This window comes from Oryctolagus cuniculus, chromosome 12, assembly GCF_964237555.1.
Source record: "Oryctolagus cuniculus chromosome 12, mOryCun1.1, whole genome shotgun sequence".
Classification (NCBI taxonomy): Eukaryota; Metazoa; Chordata; class Mammalia; order Lagomorpha; family Leporidae; genus Oryctolagus; species Oryctolagus cuniculus.
Genome location: NC_091443.1, coordinates 102,805,595 through 102,830,411, shown reverse-complemented (window position 1 = coordinate 102,830,411; position 24,817 = coordinate 102,805,595). Strand labels below are relative to the sequence as shown.

Below are 24,817 nucleotides of genomic sequence, written 5' to 3'. Positions count from 1 at the left end.
TAAGAGATCTTGAACAAAAAGAACAGAGCAGAAGGCGTTACGCTACCTGGGGCTGGTGTCGTGATGCGGCAGGTCAAGCTGCTGCCTATGTCCCAGGCATGCCATATTAGACAGCAAGTTCAAGTATCAGCTTCCTGCTAATGGATGGGGAAAACAGCTCCAAGTGCTTGGGCCGCTGCCACCCATGTGGGAGTCCCGGATGGAGTTCCTGGATCCTGACTTTGGCCTGGCCTAGCTTCAGCTGTTGCAGTCATTTGTGGAATGAACCAGTGGATGGAAGCTCTCTCTCGCTCTCTCTCTCTCTCTCTCTCTCTCTCCATCCCTGACTCTACCTTTCAAATAAAAAAAACCACAAATCTTAAAATATAAAATATATTACAAAGTTACAGTCATCAAATAGGTCTGATCTGATTTCATCATCATTTAAAAAATCATCTATTATTTTTCACTTTATGTTTCTGTGTGGGAGCAAACTGTTGAAATCTTGACTTAATGTATGCTAAACTGATCTTCTGTATATTAAGAGAATCAAAAATGAATCTTGATGTGAACGGAAGGGGAGAGGGAGTGGAAAAGAGGAGGGTTGCGGGTGGGAGGGACATTATGGGGGGGAAGCCATTGTAATCCATAAGCCGTACTTTGGAAATTTATATTCATTAAATAAAAGTTAAAACAACAACAAAAAAACAAAGTTACAGTCATCAAAACAGATAAATAGACCAATGGAGTGGAATAGATTCTAGGAGTAAATTCATGCCATATACTACAATGGATGTTTGATAAAAAGAACTAAGAATATGCATTGGAAAGAGGACAGTTTTTTTAATAAACATTACTGGGAAAATTGGATATTCACATGGAAAAAAAAAAAGGAAAGCAGACCCCTCTCTCTCCCCATGTGAAAAAATCAACTGAAAATGGATTAAGGACCTAAAAGTGAGACATGAAACTTCAAAATTCTTAGAAGAAAACATAAAGTGGGGCCAGCGCTGTGACATAGCTGGTAAAGATGCTGCCTGCAGTGCCAGCATCCCATATGGACACCAGTTAGAGTCCTGGATGCTGCTCTTCTGATCCAGCTCGCTGCTTGGCCTGGGAAAGCAGAAGATGGCCCAAGGCCTTGGGCCCCTGCACTCACGTGGGAGACCTGGAAGAAGCTCCTGGCTTCATATTGGTGCAGCTCTGGCCACTGAGGGTGTTTGGGGAGTGAATGGCGGATGGAAGACCCCAATCTCTCTGCCTGGGTCTCTCTGTAGTTCTGTCTTTCAAACAAATAAATAAACCTTAAAAAAGAAGAAAGTTTTAAAGGCAAATACCGTGACATTAGAATGGGCAAGGATTTTTGGGAACAAACAGGAAATAAAATAAAATTGGCACAAGAAATAAAAGCAAAAATAGGGGCCGGCGCCGTGGCTCACTTGGCTAATCCTCCGCTTGCGGCGCCGGCATCCCATATGGGCGCCAGTTCTAGTCCCGGTTGCTCCTCTAGTCCAGCTCTCTGCTGTGGCCTGGGAAGGCAGTGGAGGATGGCCCAAGTGCTTGGGCCTCTGCACCCGTGTGGGAGACCAGGAAGAAGCACCTGGCTCCTGGCTTCGGATCGGTGTAGCTCTGGCCGTAGCAGCCGTTTGGAGGGTGAACCAACGGAAGGAAGACCTTTCTCTCTGTCTCTCTCTCTCACTGTCTAACTCTGTCAAATAAATTTTTAAAAAAAGCAAAAATAGGCAAATGGGATTTCACCAAACTAAAGAGCTTTGTACAACAAAGGAAATGACAGAGTGAAGAGACAACCTACAGAATGGGAGAAAAGATTTGCAAGCTATCCATCTGACAAGGGGTTAACATCCAGACTGTATAAGGAATCCAAGCAACTCAATAGCAAGTAAACCAAATAATCCAATTAAAAATGAGCAGATCTAAAGAGACATTTATCAAAGGTAGACCTACAAACGGTCAACAGGTACATGAGAAAATGCTCAACATCTCTAACCATCAGGAAAATGAGTATCAAAAACACGAGGTATCACCGCACTCAAGTAGTAGTACTGGCTATTTTCAAAAGGAAAAAAAGATAATGCATGCTGCCAAGGGAGTGGAGGAAAGTAAGAATGGAAATTAGGACAGCCATTGTGGCAAACAGCATGGAGGCTTCTCAGAAAAACTGAAAATAGAGCTTCTATCTCATCTAGCAAATCACTGCTGGGTATACATCCATGGAAATGAAAGTCATCCATCAAAGTGACATCTGCACTCCCATGTGTATTGCAGCACTGCTCCCAACAGCCAAGAAATGCAAACCACCTAATTGTCTATCCTCAATGCATGGGTAAAGAAAATGTACATAGACACAGTGGAATACTACTCAGCCAGAAAGATGAAATCTTGTCACTTGCAGAACTGGAAATCACTTTGTTAAGTGAAATAACCCAATCACAGACATCACACACTCTCACTCATATGTGGAATCTAAAGTATAGGTGACCTCATTAGCATTGAAAATACAATGATGGTTCCCAGGAGCTGGGGGAGGGAAGTGGGGCGGGAGGAACTGGTCAACGCTGATTGATGAATACCAGGCTATAGGTGGGGTGGAGTAAGAGGTTCGAGGTTCCATTGCACAGGAGGGTGCCTGTAGGTAATACCGATGTTCTGTATATTTCCATCTCCGAGAAAAACCGTGAAGGGAGAATTTTGGGGAAGAAATGACTACAGCCAAACACAGGGCTTATCTGGCAGCCATGTGCACGATCTTCCCATTGGTTCCTCCGCTGTCACTGTCGGCCCCTGGTGTGTGGGCTGCTGATGCCCTGCGGTGACGTCTCAGCTGTTTCCGGCTTCCTCAAGGCCTTGACTCTGCTGTTCGCTCTTCTGAGCTGACCCCCGACTCTGTTTCTGGGGATCCTTTCTCATCAGGACCAGTGGGGAGTAAGCGTCAGCTTCCCCAGCTCTGAGGCTTTTTACAGTTCTCAAAGGAGAACGCACAGAAGGCTTTTCCATTGCAAACTACAGCTCCTCCCCCAAGTCCCGGAGACCTTGCTGCTCTCCAAGCACAACACACTGGGTGGAACATTCAGGTTTTCCATGTGCTATTCTCTTTCAGCATCTAGAAAATTCCTACCCATCCTTAAAAACCCATCTCAAAATCTTGAGCTTCTCGGGCATCTATAGCTCTTTCTGTCTCTTTGGGCCTTTGAACACTGAAGTCTCAACAGGTGGCACACCTGCTTCTACCTTCAGAATGAGCCAGAACACAGACCTGGGTCCTGCCATTGAACCCCAGCTTCTAGTTCATTCCTGGCCATACGCATTGGTCTCTGAGGATGTCTTTCACTTGGAGATTGCATTTGTTCTTTGCTTTTTTTTTTTTCCCCCTTTAGCTAAGCTCTTGGTTTCCAACAGGCACATGATTATACACACATGGTCCCGGAGTACACGATGTTGTGATACATGAAATATTGTGTAATGATCAAATTAGAGTCATTGACATAGCCATCACCTCAAACATTCATCGTTTCTTTGTGACGAGAATATCAAAACTCCTCTGCTAGCTATTTTGGTAAATACAATGCATTATTGCTAACTGCTGCCCCCTGCTGGGCACCAGGACACCAGAATTTGTTTCTCCTCTCAGTAATTTTGTATCCAGAGATAGCTTCTGAGATAATTCCCAGGAGCCTCTTTGGCCTCATGTACTGGCTAAAGTCATGGTTCTTTTTTTTTTTTTTTAAAGATTTATTTATTTGAAAGTCAGAGTTACACAGAGAGAGAAGGAGAGGCAGAGAGAGAGAGAGAGAGAGGTCTTCCATTCGCTGGTTCACTCCCCAACTGGCTGCAACGGCCAGAGCTGCACTGATCCAAAGCCGGGAGCAGGGAGCTTCCCTCAGGTCTCCCACATGGGTGCAGGGGCCTGAGGACTTGGTCCATCCTCCACTGCTGTCCCAGGCCATAGCAGAGAGCTGGATCGGAAGTGGAGCATCCGGGACTTGAACCAGTGCCCACATGGGATGGCGGCACTGCAGGCGGCGGCCCTACCCACTACGCCACAGTGCCGGCCCCTAAAGTCATGGTTCTTAACCTTGGCTGCACATTAGAATCTGCAGGGGAGCTCAAGAAAACTGATTCTGAAGCCGTACTGTAGATGAACTAAATCAGAATCTCGAGGCAGCAGTCGGGGGTTAATCTGAGGAAGCCATGGTGATGTTCAGGCCTACACTGGCATTTTCCATCACAAGTGAATGACCTTACTCTATGATGCAACAGTGACAAGAATGAACTGATCATAACCAGGGGGAATAAATAAAAGACAAAAGACAGCAGCACGCAAGTGAGGATGCCCCTGTGGGCGCTGAAGTTCCTCCAGGCCCTGCTGTGCTGTCCTACAGCGCAGTTTTCTGCCCTCGGTAAGGTCCTGGCTGCCTTTCTCAGACTGCTCTTTTCATTTCTGGAGCCGGAATTCCAATGCAATTTCCTCTCTCCCAGTCTCCAACTTGTGTGGGCTCTGTGAGTCTCTCTCTTCGTCTCTCCCCACCCCGCCATGCAAGTCCAAGCGGCAGGAGTGAACTCCAGAATCATCCAAGGGCTTTGGCCCATTCTGTTTACATAACAGACATAGCTCCCTGTTTCCCAGAAATGCCCGGGGCTCTCAAAAAGCAAGAGAGCTGAAAGCCGAGGGCCCTGGAAGGCAGAGAGCCGGCAGGCTAGATTGGATCGGCTTGAGGTGGTTAAAACCCTTTTACTGCCCGGTCAGAAAGGCCTCCCAGCTGCTGACTAGAAAACCTCATACAGGTGTGGGAAACCCCAGACAAGCCAGACGCCGGCTCCTGCTTGGGCAGTAAATCTAAGGAGCGAGGGAGCACAGGGCACAGGACAGACAGCCGGCCCCACTCAGACTCACAGAGTCAAGGCTGCTCATTTCCCCAGGGGCCTGGGCTTTCAGGCGATCACCAAGGGGAAAACTAAGGTTCGGCAGCAGCCAGGATCCTGAAGACACGGTTTCATGATGGTGCAGGGAAGAACGGGCCACGGCGATGTGGCGGATAAAGAACAAATGGGCCCACGACGTGGAAGTCTGTGATTAAAGCACATAGGGCCTGTGGGTGTTAGCGTGAGGCGGGTCTCTGAGGATTTCTTTTTTTTTTTTTTTGACAGGCAGAGTGGACAGTGAGAGAGAGAGGGACAGAGAGAAAGGTCTTCTTTTGCCGTTGGTTCACCCTCCAATGGCCGCTGCGGCCGGTGTGCTGAGCTGATCCAAGCCAGGAGCCAGGAGCTTCTCCTGGTCTCCCATGCGGGTGCAGGGCTCAAGCACTTGGGCCATCCTCCACTGCACTCCCTGGCCACAGCAGAGAGCTGGACTGGAAGAGGTGCAACCAGGACAGAATCCGGCGCCCCGACCGGGACTAGAACCCGGTGTGCCGGCGCCGCAAGGCGGAGGATTAGCCTAGTGAGCCGCGGCGCCAGCCTGAGAATTTTTGAAGACAGAGAAAAGCGCTGGTGGGACTGACAACAGGTGTCATGTGTAGATACCTGGGTGGTAAAACGGGGTTCCTGTGATTGGACTGGGTCACAGTAGCTGTGGTCTGGATGCTTCGAGACCCTCAGTAGGTGTCGACACACAAGCCCGAGCCCCGGTTTTGTGCGCTACGTCTGACAGTTTGAGAGTCGCTCAAACAGCACTTCCGTTTTGTATTTTGCATACCCAGCTACCTTGTTCTAGATTTTCTTTCTACTTCCTGGTTGTATAGAGATCGCGTTTCCCTCCAATGGGACACTGAGACTGAGAAAAGGTGAGCCCCAAATCATTTCTCAGATCAGAGCTGCAGCGGATCTTCCAAGAACAGGCGATTGTTCTAACCTTCAAAACCCAGAATCCCCAAATACGAGCACCAAGAGGTCTGGGCCAAGTACACCAGGGGCTGGGCGGGCAGGCGTGCAGCCATTGCCAGGTGGGGCACAGTCTGCCATATTCCTGTCCCATTGCTGCAGCAATGGTGGTTGCACAGGTCTAGCTAGGGACTCCCGCAGCCTGGGCCTGAGCCAGATGGGCACGAGGCCAGCCTCTCAAAGTTTTCTGTCTCTGCAGACAGCTGCCTGGAGGCAACTCTCCAGACAAGGTCCGGCCAGGGTTTGCCGCCTCTCCCCGAGCCTCTGATTCCTGTCCCCAAGCACTTCCGTGGTTCCGTCCTTCCCTCTGGTTAGACCAACCACGTGGTCCCCATTCTGCTGCCTCAAACCCAGAGTCTCCTCTGTTGGGTTCCTTTGGAGCGATGCAGAGGCGAGTTCGAATCTTAGCTTTCACCCTGCTTAGGTGCAGAACACCAGGACAAGCAGTGCAGTCTGCTCTTGTTTCCTCAGTAGCAGATGGCTCAAGCTGACCCACATGAGGAGCTCATCCAAGATTGTTGCCTTTGATGACGTGTTTTGCTGCTTCTTCACTAGGTTCTCTACCAAGAGGCTGCCTTTCAGCTCATAATCCTGAACTCTTTGCAACACAGCCAATACCCAGCCACAGCCTGGGGACGCTCGTCTCCCAGCCCCTTCACTCATGACCCATCTATTGCTGGATGTGAGATATCTCTGCTCTCTTCTAAATAAATTAGGGGCATGGAATCTCAATTAAATATCTTCCGTGACTGGCAGGTTTTAGGCCCAACAATGCAATCAGCGACCACTAAGGCAATTTGGGCTGAGTTCAACGTGTGGTTTTTTCTGCAATTTCTTTCCTCTCTAATCTTCCAGCCATACCGCAGGCAGAACGCTCTCTGGAAAACACAGATTGGCTCACCCTGATTAAAACCTTTATCTCATCACTGCCAGCGAAATGAAGTCCAAGGACTTGAACGTGACACGAAAAGCCCTTCACAATCTGGTCCCAACTGCAGATTCTTCCAGACCCCCGCCACTGCCATCTCATCACAGGGCTCTGCTGTGGTTTTATAAATGAGCCAGGCCCTCTGGTGTTTCTAAGTATTTGCATATATGCTGTGTTGATTCAAAGGCCCTTCCTTTGGTTGCTGCAAGTGGCCCAGCAGCCACGCATGTCTTGTACAAACTTCTAGCTCTTGAGAAGTCTTCCTTAGTCTCTCCTTTCATGAGTCTGCTACACTTTATAAACACTTCTGTTTTCGCATTTGTGCCATGGCATCGTAACTCCTCGGTCTCCACAGCTGTAGAAACCAGATCCTTTTGTGTCTGCACACTAAGGAACTCGTGTGGAAGCTGGTTGCATGCATGGCCAGATGGATGGGATTGTCAACCCTCCGTAACTGACTGTTTGATTGCAAGGGGAAGGGAGGAGGGGGATGGGTAGACTTCTCCACCATAGGCAGAAGTGAGCCAGAGAGAGGAGAGAAATGCCTTTAAATCAGTAATGTATTTTTCGGACAGGTGGTTGGTTCCTTTTTACCTCTTTGAATTGGTCAAAGGGATTTGTGACTTACAGACCTTTGAGAATCGCTACCTCTAAATTGCACCCTATGTAACTGGTATAAACCAGCGATCGAGGGGAAGGGAGATAAGTGTCAGAGTGATGAGACTACGTTTAGGAATTTGACCACATAATCCAACTGCACCACAACTATTTTCTCCAGATCCTGCACCGAAAAGGAAATTATTAAACCCAGAGAAGAAAGCTAATAACTCAGCCAGACAGCAGTAAGATTTCCATGTCTATTCCACCGCATTTTTAACTTCCCCCCAAAAAATCCTGATTAAGAAAATCCTTTTAGATTTATGGACTAGATATCTCATGAGACTGACCACCATCCCACAGATGTGAAAGGCCTTCTGTGCCTCCATTTATCTCCTGCAGCAGCCGCGTGCCCTGCGTCAACCCCACAAGATCCATGTTTCACACTCTCTGCGTCTACAGACACTGTATGGGGTAACTTCTACCTACTCCCCTACTCCATTTACTCCTGTCATTAGGCAGAAAAGAAAAAAAAATGCTAAGATAGGGGTCTGGTATTGTGGTGCAGCAGACTAAGCTGCTGCTTACAACCCTGGCATCGCCTGTCAAAGTGCTGGTTCAAGTCCCAGCTGCCCTGCTTCTGATCCAGCTTCCTGCTAATGCACCTGGGAAGACAGCGGAAGGTGGCCTAAGCATCTGGGTTCCTGCCACCTATATGTGAGACCAGGATGGAGTTCCTTTCTCCTGGCTTTGGCCTGGCCCAGACTTGGCTGTTGTGACCATCTGGGGAGTGAACAAGCCGTTGCTCTACCTTTTTAATAAATAAATAAATCTTTAAAATATGATAGGGTTCCCTGCACCCCATGGGAGACCAGGATAAGTACCTGGCTCCTGCCATCGGATCAGCGCGGTGCGCCGGCAGCAGCGCGCCAGCTGCGGTGGCCATTGGAGGGTGAACCAACGGCAAAGGAAGACCTTTCTCTCTGTCTCTCTCTCTCTCTCACTGTCCACTCTGCCTGTCAAAAAATAAAAATAAATAAAAATAAAATGATAGGGTTGAAAGACTTAAACCTATACCATCAGTAGGTTCAGACTTTCTACAAAGCAATTTTATGATTATATATTTAAAGACATTTTAACACCCGTCAAGTTACAAAGAATTCTGAAGTTCCCTGTGAATTCCAATTCTTATTCCTCTGTTTTTAAAAAATGATACAAATGGGGCCAATGCTGTGGTGTAGTAAGCCTCCGCCTGCGGTGCCAGCATCCTGTATGGGTGCCGCTTTGTGTTCTTACTGCTCCTCTTTTGACCTAGCTCTCTGCTATGGCCTGGGAAAGCAGTGGAAGATGGCCCAAGTGCGTGGGCCCCTGCACCCACATGGGAGACTTGGAGGAAGCTTCTGGCTTCTCGCTTGGGATCAGCTCAGCTCCACTGTGGCCATCTGGGGAATGAACAAGCGGATGGAAAACTTTTCTCTCTGTCTCTCCCTCTCTCTGTCTGTAAGTCTACACTTCTCAAATAAAAAAAAAAAATCCAAATGACACAAAAAGTTACATGCACAAAAATGTTTCTTTACTAGCATATGTAATTTTAGAGAAGTCTAAATGGTTTAGGATAAATGGTATAAACAGCTTAAGTTTCCAAAACTAAGGGAATGGTTTACCTATATACTATATTCACACAATGATACTTTGGTGCAGTCATTGAATAATATTTATGATTTTTTAATAACATGGGAAAATTCCATGATTCAAATACAAAGAAAGGGTTTTAGGAATATAGCAAAATTAAAATAATGGTTATAACTTCCTGATGGGGTTATAAAATTGTTTCTCCCTCTTAATATGCTAGTACTCCAAAAAGTGGAAAATGGAATTAAACGATAACTTTGGAGGAGGTGTTTGACCCAACAGTTAAGACAACAGCCTGGGCCACTCAGATCTCACACTGCAGTGCGGGGTGTGAGTCCCGGCTCCACTTCCAGTTCCAGCTTTCCATTAATGCACACCCTGTGATGCCAAGGGTGATGTCTCAAGTAGCTGAGTCCCTGCCAGCCACCTGGGAGACCTGGCTTCTGGCCATGGCCTGGTCCAGACCTTGCTGTTGTGGCCATCTGGGGAATGAATGAACAGATGGTGGCACTCACTCTATCTAGTTGCCTCTTAAGTAAATAAATTTTTTAAAACAAGAAAAACAATGCAACTCAAACACCAAAAGATAAGTTGATCTTGATGTAAACTTTTGAAACTCATGCATGTGAGAAATCTTCAAGAGTTCATGAAAATGAATGGTTTTAAAATAAGTTTGTACCAGAATAAACTTACCTTTAATCCCATTTTTCACAAACTTTTCAAAGTGCCTTCATTCTTTACTATGAATTTTAAATATCTTGGCCTTATTTGCAAAAGATGGGGTCAGCACGCATGCATTTTTAAGGTGCTTCCATGTTTAATGCCCAAGATTTTATTTCAACCAGATCTCACCTACTTATCTCAGGGGAGATATTATTCCATGTTTTTGTTCATGCCTTTTTGGAGGCAAGAGTGAGGCTGCTCGAGGCAGGTAAACAGGGCACAGTGGCTGGAGTTTCAGTGTCTAGAAAAATCCGTGCATTCTGAGCTCATGGGGACAAGACCAAGACCTGAATTGTTTCCATTTAAGGTTGCGGGAATCTCCACTCACCCTCCATATTCATGTTCTTTCCATTAATTTGTTTTGTCTTAAACATCACCTTTCAGGTAAATTAAAGCCTTTTTTCAAATCTATTAAATTCTGGTTTCACTGAATCACAGATTCTTATGTGATTTGGTTCCTTTTTAAAATTTCAAAGCATGATAGAGATCATTGGGTTTTTCATGGGTTGGTATTCTAGCACTAAGTAACTCTTTTCTAAAGGACATTGATTCTGCCTATTCTCAGAGATTATTTCTGGGTTTCCTCCTAGCTTACCCAGTGTTGGGTGAAGCTTCTTAGCACTGAGTTCTAAGTTCTGACTGGCCAGCTGGCTTAGTTTCAGCAGTTTTCCTACCTTTACTACCCTTTGGTTCTCTATTTCTTCAAAGACCAAAAATCAAAGACAGAATTTCAGGACTGGAGGAAATCTTCCTGGTCATTGCATCCTAATCTCTCATTGTGCAACAAAACCCAACAGGCAAGGAGACTACATAACAGGCCCCAGGTCTCAGAGCAATGTGGAGGCAGGGCCGGAGGAGGGCCAAGAAAACAGCAAAACTGATAGCCACATGTCTCATCCAAAGTCAATGAGCATTCATTTTTGGCTACCTTTGCTTTAGACCTTGGTAAGCAATGAAACATTCCGGCTAGAGCTCAAATTTTGTTCCTAAACTTTCCCTTCCTTTGTCTCCCAGGGGTAGTAACAATCCTGACACTGACACACGAAATGCATCCTTCTTCTCTCTGCTATGACAACAACGTCACCATATTCATGCTTGTAGCTGTCTCTTTGGGTACGAGGGCTATATTCACAAGTAGAATTTCTGATTTTGAGCATCTTTTTTTTTTTTTAAGATTTATGTATTTGAAAGGCAGAATGGTGGGGGAGAGAGAGACAGAGAAAGAAAGAGAAGGAGAGAGAGAAGGAGAGAGAGAGAGAGGGAGAGGGAGGAAGAGAGGGAGGAAGGGAGGGAGGGAGAGAGGGAGGGAGAGAGGGAGAGTTAGTTTCCTTGGTTTACTCCCCAAATGGCCACAGCAGCTAGGACTGGGCCAGGCCAAAGCCAGGAACTGGGGACTTCATTCACGTCCCCCACACGGGTGCAGGGGCCTACGCACTTGGGCCATCTTCTGCTGCTTTCCCCGGTGCATTAACTGGGAGCTGGATGGGAAGCAAAGCAGTCAGACCGTGGGATGCCAGCCTTGCAGGTGATGGCCTAACTCTCCATCAGCTCCTGAGCATCTCGGATGTGGGATTTTACCTAATTCTTCCCGAAGTTGGTTCCTCCAATACACACTGTAACCAAAAGCACATGAGATGCTATTTCTCCACCAACCTGGCCAATAGCTGGTAGTAGCAAACTCTTCAGGTTTTGAAGTTGAATAGAAATGAAAATGAAATGGAATCTCACTTCTGTTTTAATCTCCTTACTAGTGAGCCTGACAGGATTTTCATATGCTTATTAGCTATCAGGGTTTCCCTTTCTGAGAACTGCCTATTATATCCTCTGCTCATTTTTATATTGGGTATTTGTTATTTGTATTGACTGACAGGAGTTACTTACGTATTCTGAATGCTGTATAACATGTATTTTCTGGGGCTTGCATTGTGGTGCAATGGGTTAAGCCACCACCTGTGACCCTAGCATCCCATAGCCACAGCACCAGCTGGAGTCTTGGCTACTCCATTTCTTGGCTTCCTGCCAAGATACCTGGGAAGGCAGCAGAAGATGGCCCAAGTGCTTGGGCCTCTGCATCCATGTGAGAGACCCAGAGGGAGTTCTGGGCTCCTGGCTTCAGCCTGGCCCAGCCCTGGCCATTGCAGCCATTTGAGGAGTGAACCAGCAGATAGAAGATCTCTGCCTCTCTGCCTTTCAAATAAATTAAAAAAAAATTTTTTTAAATAAATATTTTTTCCCAGAAATGTGGCTTGACTTAAATTTGTTTACAGTGTCTTCCAAGTGTCAGAATTTTACCATTTTAATACAGCAATATGTATTAATATTTTAAAGCATCTTATTGGAATATGATTCACATACTGGGAAATTATACACCTTTAAAAGTGTGCAGTTCAGTAATTCTAGCATATTTGCAGAATTCTGCAACCTTCACCACTAACAGATATTTTATTCTATGACATTTATTTTTTGTATCTTCCTATATTCTATAAAGATATATCTGTGCTTTATTTTATTTTTTAAAATATTTTCAAAAAGTTAGTTATTTTCATCTACTTTAAAGTCAGAGTGACAAAGAGACAAAGAGAGAGAGAAAAGGAGAGAGAGAGAGAGAAAGAGAGAGGAAGAGACAGAGAGAGAGAAGGAGAGAGAGAAAGAGAGTGAGAGAGAGAGAGAGAGATCTTTCATTCACTGATTCACTCTCCAAATGCTCACAACAGCCAGAGTTGGGCCAGGCCAAAGCCAGGACCCCAGAACTCCATTTGCACCTTCTATGTGGGTGTCATGGCCCCAGATAATTGTTCTATCTTCTGCCCCCTACACGAGCCGGGAGCTGGATTGGAAGCAGAGTAGCGGGCACTCAAACTGGCCCTCTGACAGGGCATGTGGGTATCCCAAGAGGCAATTTAATCAGAAGCACCACAATGCCCACCCCTGTCCTGCATTTAATCTAAAAGTTATGTTTTCAATATTTAGGTATTTAGACCAGTTAGAATTGATCTTTGTTAGGTATTTAGTTTTTTGTTTTCATAGCCAACTATCCCATCACCATTTACTTAACAGTCTGTTCTTTACTGATTTTTAATTCTACTGCTATTACATTTTGAATTTTCACATATGCTAGGATTGCTGTGGGCCCTATTCCATTCCATTTGTCTGTCTATTCCTCTGCTAGCACCTCATTTTTGTAATTGCTCCAGCTTCATAGGAGCTATTTATGTTTTATAGAGTAAATCTCACCCTTGTTTTCTTCATAAATGTTTAGGCTATGCTTGGCCTCTTGCCCTTTCATATTATTCTTAGAATCAGCTTGCTAAATTCCAGCAATCCTGTAGAACTTTTTTTAAAAATTCAAGTTATCTTATATTGATAGATACAAAGCTTTGTATATTTTCTTAGTTTTCAATGCAGATAAATGTCTACAAGCGAGGTCGGCGCCACAGCTCACTAGGCTAATCCTCTGCCTGTGGCACGGGCACACCGGGTTCTAGTCCCTGTTGGGGCGCCGGATTCTGTCCTGCTTGCTCCTCTTCCAGGCCAGCTCTCTGCTGTGGCCCAGGAGTGCAGTGGAGGATGGCCCAAGTGCTTGGGCCCTGCACCCCATGGGAGACCAGGAGGAAGCACCTGGCTCCTGGCTTCAGGCCGGCGCAGTATGCTGGCCGTGGCGGCCATTTAGGGGGTGAACCAACGGAAGGAAGACCTTTCTCTCTGTCTCTCTCTCTCTCTCTCTCGCTGTCTAATTCTGCCTGTCAAAAAAAAAAATGTCTATAAGCAAAGAGAAAACTTTTTCAATTCTTAAACTCCCATTTTCTTTTCGACATAGTTTTATTTCATTGGCTGGTGCTGTCAGACAGAGTTGAGCAGGTGCAGTGGTAAAGGGTATCCTGACTTTTCTCGTGCTTTAATGGGAAACCTGTAAAGTTTCCCCATTAAAATGAGTCTTTCAGTAAATTTTGATTTATTTGAAAGACAGAGATTCAGAGACAGACATACCGAGATCTTACATCCACTGGTTCACTCCCTAAACGCTCGCAACTTGGGCCAGATTGAAGTCAAGAGCCAGAACTCAATATGGGTCTCCCGTGTGGGTGGCAAGGACCCCAGCACTTGAACCGTCACCTGCTGTGTAAGGAATGAAGGACAAAGAGCCAGAACGCACACACAACAGAAAATGGCAGGACAGACAAAACCTTACTATGCATTCACATGAGCAGAGCAGAACATGGCGCTGTTGATATCACATCGGTGATCCTCCTGAGCGGGACTTTTCCTTTATCACCAGGAGGTGCCAGGAAGGGTGCAGCTCAGCCCTCTACCCCAGCCATTTTTACAGACAAAAAAAATTTTTTTTGACAGGCAGAGTGGACAGTGAGAGATAGAGAGAGACAGAGAGAAAGGTCTTCTTTTTGCCGTTGGTTCACCCTCCAATGGCTGCCGCGGCCGGCGCACCGCGCTGATCCGATGGCAGGAGCCAGGTACTTATCCTGGTCTCCCATGGGGTGCAGGGCCCAAGCACTTGGGCCATCCTCCACTGCACTCCCTGGCCACAGCAGAGAGCTGGCCTGGAAGAGGGGCAACCGGGACAGAATCTGGCGCCCCGACGGGGACTAGAACCCGGTGTGCCGGCGCCGTGGGTGGAGGATTAGCCTATTGAGCCACGGCGCCGGCCAACAAAAATTTTTTTTTAAAAAGGACAAAACAAATGACTTGCAATTTAGAACTTTTAATCCTTAAAGAAAGATTTTCAGGTTCTGGAAAATATCCCTAAGACTGAGTACATGGGTTGAATGAAACATTTGGCTATAACAGAGAAATAGAAATTTGTCTAGAAGTTATGAACACTTGCTAAGGGAACTACAAACCTGAGTTCCTAATAGTCAGTGAGAAGCATTTTAAGGATGACTGACCCATAAAAGAAAACTCACGGATTTACAGGAATTCTAATTTGCAATATAAAAATGTAATTTGTAAGGTGGCTTTCAATTTTGCAGTTAAGCCACTGGCTGAGATGCCCACATCCCATGTCAGAGTGTCTGGGTCCGCGCCCACCTCTGGCTCCTGCCCGCAGCTTCCTGCAAACACAGAGCCTGGGGAGGCAGCAGTGATGGGTCAATGAACTGGGTTCCCGCCACCCATGCGGGAGATCCAGATTGGGATCCCAGCTCCTGGTTTTGCCCAGCCCCAGTTGTTGCAGGCATCGGGGAAGTGAACCAGTTTATGGGAGTTCCTTCTGTCTATCTCTCTGTCCCATTTTGTCTCTCTGCCTCTCAAACAAATAAAAATGTTTTAAAAAGGTAAATTATGTTATAATATCCTCGTCTATAAAACGAAGATGGACTAGATGATAACCAAAATCCCTTATTCCACTAACACAGTATATTTCCTGCTGTAGAGATGAGGGCAAGAAAGATCTACAACTTGCTTATGTTCATATAGTAGCTAGTGAGAGAGACCTCCTAGCTTTCTGACCTGTTATCAACTTCACCATCTGTCTTTAAGAAGACGAGTATCAGGCCGGCGCCGCGGCTCTCTAGGCTAATCCTCCGCTTTGCGGCGCTGGCACACCGGGTTCTAGTCCCGGTCGGGGCGCCAGATTCTGTCCTGGTTGCCCCTCTTCCAGGCCAGCTCTCTGCTGTGGCCCGGGAGTGCAGTGGAGGATGGCCCAAGTGCTTGGGCCCTGCACCCGCATGGGAGACCAGGAGAAGTACCTGGCTCCTGCCTTAGGATCAGTGCGGTGTGCCGGCCGCAGCGTGCTGGCCACGGAGGCCATTGGAGGGTGAACCAACAGCAAAAAAAGGAAGACCTTTCTCTCTGTCTCTCTCTATCTCTCACTGTCCACTCTGCCTGTCAAAAAAAAAGAAGTATCCACAGAAGGCTAAGAAAACACTGTAAGTTCACTATAAGGTTGTTTAAAATGGCACATAACTAAAATAACATAATTTTTTAAAAACTCGAGCAGCTGGGTTTCTGCCACCCATGTGGGAAACCTGTTCTGAGCTCCTGGTTCTGGGCTTTGGCCTCCACCCAGCAGCCGCCAGTACAGGTGTTTGGGGGAGTGAACCAGCAGGTAGGAGCTTCTCTCTCTCTCTCCCCCTCCTCCTGACCCTTTCAAATACTTTTTTAAGTCTTCAAAATGGTACCAGGCTCAGGATGGCTGTGGTTCAGACAGAGATGGGTCTTGTTTCACAAAGGTAAGACCTAATGAGTTCCTGCGGTCTGAGTCCATGGGGGATGTTGTCAGGCCAAGAAGGACTGACCAGGATAGTTCTAGGAGGAGCTGAGAGCAGAGGAAGGGAGTGGGGAGCTGAGCCCTGGGCTGCAGGGAGGAAGCTGGGCCCTGTGCCCACAAGAGAACAGGGCAGGGGACGTTGCTGGAGTGCTTGGGCCAACCTGAGAGAACAAAAGTAAGGCAGGAGGCTTTACTCTCCAAACAGTTTCCACCTGCTCTAGCCCCTAACTTATAGCAAATAATACACCTCATCCCTTCAGGGACTCCTCTCTCTGCAAGGCTGTGACACGAACAATTTTGAAGTCATGTTAACAGCTGAGGTTTCTCTACAGGTTTTTGAAAATGACACACTCTACACATGCTCTTGGTGCATCTGAAAGGGCAGTGATGGATGAGAAACAGTGGGAAGAGAGGAACTAAGTTCCCACCGTAAGACGTTCTGGGTTCAAGATAATGACAACATACTATTTATTTTTCTTTTAAAAAATCTAGAGAAAGGAAATTGAATGTTTTCACCATAAAAAATGATAAATGTTTGAGGGGACAGATATGTATACCCTAATTTGGACATTATACATCAACACATACATGTATCCAAAAAATCACGTTACCCCATAAACAAGTACAATTTTTACGAGTTGGTTACAAAAAAAGCTAGTGGGCGTTTCTCCTAGTGGAAGCCAGGTTTGCATTTCAGAATCCTGTGCAGGTGCAGGGCCACAGGAACTTCAGACGTCTGTGGCTTGGCATCTGCACACTCCGCTCTGCTTCTCTCCTCGCTGGGGCCAGGGAATGCTGGCCCGTTCTGCCGAAATGGCAGGTGTATTTTGCCAGAAAACTCACATATTTGTGGGTAGAGTCAGTTGGGAGCCTACAGAGATTTTTTTTTTAAACTCTGCATAGTCCCTAGGGACTCCAAGGGGTGAAAAATAATAGCTTGAGGGTTAGCAAAATTCCAGTTTATGGAGCTGGAAGCGAGGCAAGTAACTGACATGATGGGGGAGAAGGAGCCCAAGAACCACGTGGGTATGTCCCGGGTCCTCTCATCACAGGCACATCCACTGTGTCGCTGGGAGCAGCAGAAAAGCAAAACTCATCATCAGTGGCTGCTACTGCAGGCATCTCATTAGAACTTAGAAATTAGGGAAATACAGTCGTCCAAAGTGTTAACTGAACACAGCAAAACCAAAGGGCAGCTACGGAGTCACCTTAACATAATAGATGTCCATTTTGAGGAATTCATGAATCGCCCTGATGATCTGGTTTAACGCTATTCACACAAACTCCACTCACCCCCACCCTCCCTGGCCCCTGTAAATGTGCATTGGTGCAGTATATGTGTGAGTGCTTCAAACATTCATGGAAGTTGGAATTAAAAGGATACATTTATCTGGGTGCAAAATATTTTTGAAATTCATGCATACTTTTTTCATAAAATGCATTTTCATGCACGTTTGAAGACCTTTTGTGTGCACAGATTTCAACTTTTTTTTTTTTTTTTGCACCAAAATAAGTTTATCTTTCAATTCCATTTTCCATGAACTTTTGGAACTTCCCTTGTAATGCTTATCGACAGTTTGGAGACTCAGAATTCATGGCTTAATGACAGAATGGCCTTTTGTTACGGCCAGGTCAGACAGAAAACACTATTTCTATTAAAGAAGAATGTGTCCATTAGAAAGGCTGTTTGTCTGCTGTGTAAACACAGCCATTGAGGCACAGGCTGCTAATGCCAACCCAGGAATCTCCCAGGATGAAACTCAAGTCAGGATACATTGACATTCCTGCTGCCTTATGTGGCTTTGCCCACTGTAGCTTTTTGCCTGCTTGGAGGACACATCAACAATTTCCAACAAACTTAGTTCTGACTCCATCACCAAGCAACCATCCGACTAAAGACTGGTGTCTCCTGTAGATGCACCCACAGGGACGGAGCTCTGGTCCTGCCAAATGAGCACTGTACTGCATGTGTCAATCACAGTCCACGCTGGAACGAACAAAGTGGCATTGTACTTTATACCTCAGTCTTGTGAGCGGGTGTGGGCTCACCCTTGAGAGTTAGGTCCACTTAAAAAGCTGGAAAATCAGATTTTTAAGCCTATCAGGCTGGGATGTGGAACACCCAAGTGCCAGCTGGCATCTCCCGACGCCACTGGGCTGGCTGCACACCCTCCCACTGCAAGTGACCACACTTACCTTTTACAGGACATTGGATGGTCACATTTGCTTGAAGGGCTGCTTCTACAAGGCCTCCGACCACTACAGACAGATGGCTGTGCTCTGGCTTCGTGATATTTTTTTCAATAGACAAGATGACTGGTGCCTCTTCATTCAAAGAAAGCATAAAACTATGTTAAGGTCAGGCTTTAGTTAGTTGGCAAACTGTGCTGCATTGGGTAAACATAGTTGAGATTTCTGAGAGCAGGGTAGATTCCTGGTTCTCTCTATATCTTTCATGGTGCACCATGGGGAATCACACAGCCACAGCCACAGGTGCTCGATGGATAGAGAAATGGAAGATTGGATGGGTGGACGGATGGACAGGTGGATAGGTAGGTGGATGGATGGGTAAGAGGATGGATGAGTGGTATATTGCAAAACTGCATACAGATGATGAAAGAATTCTGTTTTTAGATCCAAAACTGAGGATAAATTCCTCTTTGATACTTTGAAAAAGAAGGAATTAAGATATTCAGAAGAAGTAAAGAAATCAGTACAGGATAGGAAAAACATCTCTGTCACGCAGCCCTGGGTAAGTTAATGCAGGGCCCACACACACTAGGGGACTGGAGCCATATGATTCTTTTCTGGAAGGAGGTGTGTGAGATATTGGGAGAGAGGATTGGTAGAGACAGGGGACAAGGCCCTCATCATTCTGCCCATCCTCTGGTAGAGCTGTGTTGGGCAGAGAAACCTCTAGGAGACCCTCAAATTTTAAAAGTTTCTATTCAACTAAAACATTTGTCAAGTGCCCATTCCACAGTCTGCGCCAGAGTAACAAGATAAGAGGTATCCCTCTATTTTTTAAAAAGGTTTGATTTATTTATTTGAGAGGTAGAGTTATAGACAGAGAGAGAGAGAGAGAGAGGTTTTCCATCTGCTGGTTCACTCCCCCAAATGGCCACAACAGCTGGAGCTGGGCTAATCTGAAGCCAGGAGCCAGGAGCTTCCAAATCCAGTTCTCCCATGTGGGAGCAGTAGCCCAAGCACTTGGGCCATTTTCTGCTGCTTTCCCAGGCCACAAGCAGAGAGCTGGATCAAAAGAGGAGCAGCCAGGACATGAACCGGTGCCCATATGGGATGCCAGCACCACAGGCAGAGGCTTAGCCTGCTGTGCCACAGCACCAGCCCTGAGGTATCCCCACTATTAATAAGCACAAACTTATTGGTGCAGAAGGAGATTCAAGCAGGTGTTTAAAATGTAAGTGTGGGGGCCAGCACTGTGGCACAGCAGATTAAAGCCCCGGTCTGCAGCACTGGCACCCCATATGGGCACTGGTTCAAATCCCGGCTGCTCTCCACTTCTAATCCAGCTCCCTGCTATGGCCTGAGAAAGCAGTAGAAGATGGCCCAAGTCCTTGGGTCCCTGCACCTGTGTGGGAGAACTGTAAGAAGCTCCTGGCTCCTGATCAGCTCTGCTCTGGCCGTTGTCGTCATTTGGGGAGTAAACCAGCAGATGGAAGACCTCTCTCTTTGGCTCTACCTCTCTCTGTAACTCTGTCTTTCAAATAAATAAAATAAATCTAAAAAGAAAAAAAAGGATCTAAGACTTCAAAAATATATATATAAGAGTGGTACCTAAATCATCCCTCAGGGGATTTTTCTGTCACAGTCAGACTGACACATTGATTCCAGAATAAAATTAGGGCTCAGAGCTCATTCAAAGTTGTATGGGAGAAACAACAGGTAGGTAGAGGCCACAATTCTTGTTGGCCCTCTTTTAAGAAGCTTGTGTGTGTGCTTGGACCGAATCTCCCCTGTCTAGGATTCAGCCCAAATCCCAGCAAAAGAAAAGAAGTGAGCTGGAAGATCTCTTTAATGTCTTCCAACAGATCCAAGGACCTTCTCAAACCTGCTGGTCCCACCTCCTCAGTTACTGAACCATAAGCGTCTGCCACACAGTGCAGCACTTAGTTCACCAAATGCTGGATTCTGATTCCTGATGTGGTCCCTCTTCTCTTCTGCCCACGGAGCTGGGAGTTGGGGTGCAGCTCTTTAGTTTTATTTTCAGTCCCAGAACATGACGCCACCATACGCAAGCACTGCTTACCATCTCACCACCTAAAAATGGTTCCTTTATTACAAAAACACACTTTCATATAAAACTGACATTGTCTACCTTCTAGGAAGACATACCCTAACTTTAAACTTACAATGTTCTGCAGGTGTTTTTAAGGATTGGCAATGCCAACCCTTAAATGATAATTATTCTCTCTCCTTGGCTGGCGGAACTTTAAAAATGCCAAGTCCGTTACAATGAACACCAGCAGTTAAACCCTGTCTCACTAATTCCCACTTCTTAAAGCCAACTCCAGCTTCAACATGTGGTCCCCAGAGCAACAGCATCTGCCCAATCTAGAAACAGGGTACGGATGCCCATCCTCAGCCTCCACCCCAAACCTGCTACTGAGCCAGAGCCTCTGGGGGTGCGGTCCAGCGCTCTGTTCCGCCAAGCCCTGCAGGGCTGAAGTTTGAGACCCGCTACTCTGGAGTTCACTGTTAAAAAACAAAGCAAAAGCAGACATTCCAGCTGTCACGCATAGGCATTACCTGCAAAAAGCACAGAAGAGCTTTCCACATCGGAACCGAGGTGGCTGGCCACGTGGCATTCATATATTCCTTGTTCTTTCCGTGTAGGATTCCTTATCTGTATTTTCCCAGTTCCATCGAAAATTACTCTGTAGGACAGTCAAAAAGAGGAGGCACTCGTGGGACATGTTTAACTTCTACAGGACCACGGCAGGTTACCGAGATGGAAGGCTACAAAATCACTGGGTTTGGGCTGGCAGGGATCCCAGAGGATGAATGTATCAAGCATTCGGCCTTACAGGAATATTCGAGTTGGATAGTGCTTGCAGAATCAGTCTTCCCACTGCACTTTCCATGAAAATAGACTTTTCTGGATGGACTCAATGCTTAATCTACCACATTACGTTTTTTAAAATGTAGTCTTATTTTATTTGAAAGACAGAGAGAAACAGAGACAAATGGCGAGAGATTTTCCATCCTCTGGTTCACTCTGCAAATGTCTAAGACATCCAGAACCATATCGGACCAAAGCCAGGAGTCCTCAAAACTCAACTTGGGTCTCTCACATGGGTGGCAAAGACCCTGGTACTTGAGCCATCACTCGCTGCTTCCCAGGTGTGCATTAACAGGAAGCTGGATTGGAAGCAGAGCCAGGACTCAAACCAGGTATTCAGTCCGACAATGGGATAAGGGAATCCCAAAAGGGGATGTAACCACTTTGCCAAACACTCTCCCCTCTGCCGCATTTTTTAAAAGGACAAAATAACAAACTGAGTAGTTTGCTGGATGCCAAAGCTGCCTTTTCTGCCCAAATTTTTCTATCCAACTGCAGGTGTGGATTTTCAGTGGGGATTTTCACATGAGAGGGAAGTAAGTGGGCTTTGGGTAGGGCAGCTTTGCCAAGGACAATCGTCTCACTGTTGCTGCTTGTATGAAGTCAGTTGAGGTGACAACAGTAAGGCTGTGTTCCCTACTGGATTTGGACAATGCTGTAAGGAATCAGGGCTCTTATGGTTTCCCAATCACTGACACCCCTAAAAACCTGCTGTAAAAGCCACCCCAAGAATCAGAGCTGGTCGGCTGTATCTTAGCTGATCAGTTAGTTAGAGCAGTGAAGAGTGCATGTCCTACCTTAATTTCATTGTTTTCTTGCCGATTTGAGTCTGCTTCTAAGTCATCCGTGTCATGGTCCCTACTTTCCTTATTTCCCTACCCCCATTCCAGATCTTAGTAATGCAGACCACTCCCACCACGACCCCCCACGCTGTTTGCTTCTTCATGAGCTCAGCTCAGCTACGTCTTCATTTCCCATCACTTCAGGATGCCTGCTCTATGATCCAGCCAAAATGGACTTCTGTTTCCAGAACATTCCATGATCTTTCATCACCCCCAGCTCCTGCACATATTATTCACTTCATTTGAAAAATGCCCTTTGCCTTTTCTGGCAAACTCCTACCTCCCCACTGAGTCCTGGGCCAAACGTAATTCCCTCCACGAAGATTTCCCCAATGCTCCTACAGTTATTTTCTGCCCTGCCCCCACCCCGACTTCTTCTCTGGTTCATATATTTATTTGATGAAATAACTATTTCATCCCACTCACTAGGCTGTGATTTTTTTAAAGGGCAGCAGACAAATCTTATTCACATCTGTGAAAAGTCACTGTGCAAAGCCCAAATAGATGAGTGATTAGAATAGACAAGAATAAAGGTTAGCGAGCGCTGCGGCTCACTAGGCTAATCCTCCGCCTAGCGGCACCGGCACACCAGGTTCTAGTCCTGGTAGGGGCGCCGGATTCTGTCCCGGTTGCCCCTCTTCCAGGCCAGCTCTCTGCTGTGGCCAGGGAGTGCAGTGTAGGATGGCCCAAGTGCTTGGGCCCTGCACTCCATGGGAGACCAGGAGAAGCACCTGGCTCCTGGCTTCGAATCAGCGCGGTGCGCCGGCCGCGGCGGCATTGGAGGGTGAACCAACGGCACAAGGAAGACCTTTCTCTCTGTCTCTCTCTCTCACTGTCCACTCTGCCTGTCAAAAAAAAAAATAATAATAAAGGCGCATGCAGGATCCAAGACCCTCTGGCTACACACATCTGAAAAACAGTCGGAAGCGAAAGCTCCCCTAGGAGTACAGCAGACCTAGTTACCAGCAGGGCTAGAGTTTCCCTGTCTAATCTCTGTGGAGGGGGCAGGTGTTTGACAGAGGGGCGAGGTTGCCCCTTGGAATGCTGGCATATCCTATCAGAGTGTCTGGTTCAAGTCCTGATTATTCTACTTCTGCTCCAGCTTCTTGCTAATGTGCCTCCTGAGATGTAGTATTGAGTACTTGAGTCCCTGCCACCCACGTGGGAGACCCAGAAAGAGTTCTGGGCTCCTGGTTTCAGCCTGGCTCAGTCCTGGGCATTTGGGGGGAGTGAGCCAGGATGAAAGACCTCTCTCTCCATATGTCTCTCTGTCTGCTTTTCAAATAAAATGAAATAAACAAATAATTTTAAAAATCTCTAATGAGGAGAAATAGTAGGATAACAACAAAAGTATAAGTAGGGACCATGCATATTTAAAAACAACATACTAAAGGATATTTTTCATCTGCATATATATCTGTATGATTTCACAATTCTCAAATAATTCCTTTTTTGTAGAAACTTTCTGGACTTGCTTTTGAGAAATCATGGTTTTCTGAGAAACTGTTGAAATTAGAAATACTTTCCCCTCATTGAATAAAGGCTCTCAGACACACAGTTCCATTTCTGAATTATTCCAGTGAAAAGATTTATGAGACTCAGGAAAATATACCTGCTGGTAAGAATCTTTGCTACATGAAGAAAATTAACATAAATTGGACAGAATACTTGGGTACGTTTCAGAGAAAAAATGGAAATTGAAAAATGGATCTATTCTCCTAAAACTAAAAACTAAGACTTTTACTAGACATATGCAATGGCTTAAAATTTTTTTAAAGATTTATTTGAAAGGCAGAGTTACCAAGAGAGAGGAAGAGACAATGAGAAAAAGAGATTTTCCATCAGCTGCTTCACTCTCCAAATGGCCACAATGACTGGGCCGCAATAGTTGGTTAAGCCGGAGCTAGAGCCTGGAACTCCATCCGATCGTCTGTGGGGATGGTAGGGACGCAACACTTGCACCATCTTCTGCTGCCTTCCCGGCTACATTAGCAGGGAGCTGGATCAGAAGCAGAGCAGCCGGGACTTGAACTGGCACTCCGACGTGGGATGCCAGTGTTGCCAACGGTGGCTTAACCTGCTGCACCGTGACGCTAGCTTCTGCAATTGCTTCAGTTTTGAATGGTTGCTCCTTACATATGCAGAAACACACCTGGGCCACGTCCAAAACTCTGCTTTATACGATGAGCTCCTGGAGCCTCAGCCTTAAAAACCTGTGCTAGTTCTACTCAGTGAAGTCAGCTCCATCTCACAGGTGTTTATTTAAACTGACCACACTCCGCTCCGTCCCTGGAGCGCTTCTGTGGCCTTGGGTCAGCTCTTCAACTTCCAGCCTCTGTCTCAGTGCCACTTACAAAATGTAATTGTTTCTGGTCAGCAGTCTCCAAAGAGAGGTCCATGGACCCCAGGGGTCTGTGAGGTCAAAACCATTTTTATAATAGTTTTGGCCATTGTCTGCCGCTTTCACTGTGTTGGCCTTTGTACTGATCACACAAAGACAGCAGTGGAAACACGACAGGCACCTTAGCATGAGCAAGGCAGTGATGTCAACGTGTACCCTAGTCACTGGATGCTGGGCTACCACACACTTGCAGAAGAACAAAAATGCTGGTTTCACATAAGAATGTCCTATGGAAGCGGTCACAGTTACTAAACCTCGACCCCCGTTCTTAATGTTCTGTAGGACAAACCAGGAAGTACACCCAGAGTAATTCTGCCATATTCTGAGACACACTGGTGCCCTGTTGGACTTGCTAGTTAACCTGCGGCTTTTCTCATGGAATATGATTTCCACTTGAAGAAATCACAGAGCAATGGTGACAAAAATGTTCATACTATGATTCAGACTTGAGTGTTCAGTGATATACATAGATAATTCAAAAAATATTTTTCCACCAAAATACATTTATCTT

The 24,817-nt window shown here is 46.2% G+C and overlaps 1 protein-coding gene across 1 annotated transcript in view; it reads right to left on the bottom strand.

Moving 5' to 3' along the window:
• ADAMTSL3 (ADAMTS like 3) overlaps positions 1-24,817 on the bottom strand; it is a 411,707-nt gene that overhangs the window by 49,969 nt on the left and 336,921 nt on the right. The window contains exons 22-23 of the mRNA XM_008275279.4: positions 20,751-20,878; positions 18,177-18,305 (exon numbers count right to left, since the gene is read on the bottom strand). Of these exons, the coding sequence (XP_008273501.2) occupies positions 18,177-18,305; positions 20,751-20,878 (257 nt within the window). The remainder of the gene's footprint in view (positions 1-18,176; positions 18,306-20,750; positions 20,879-24,817) is intronic.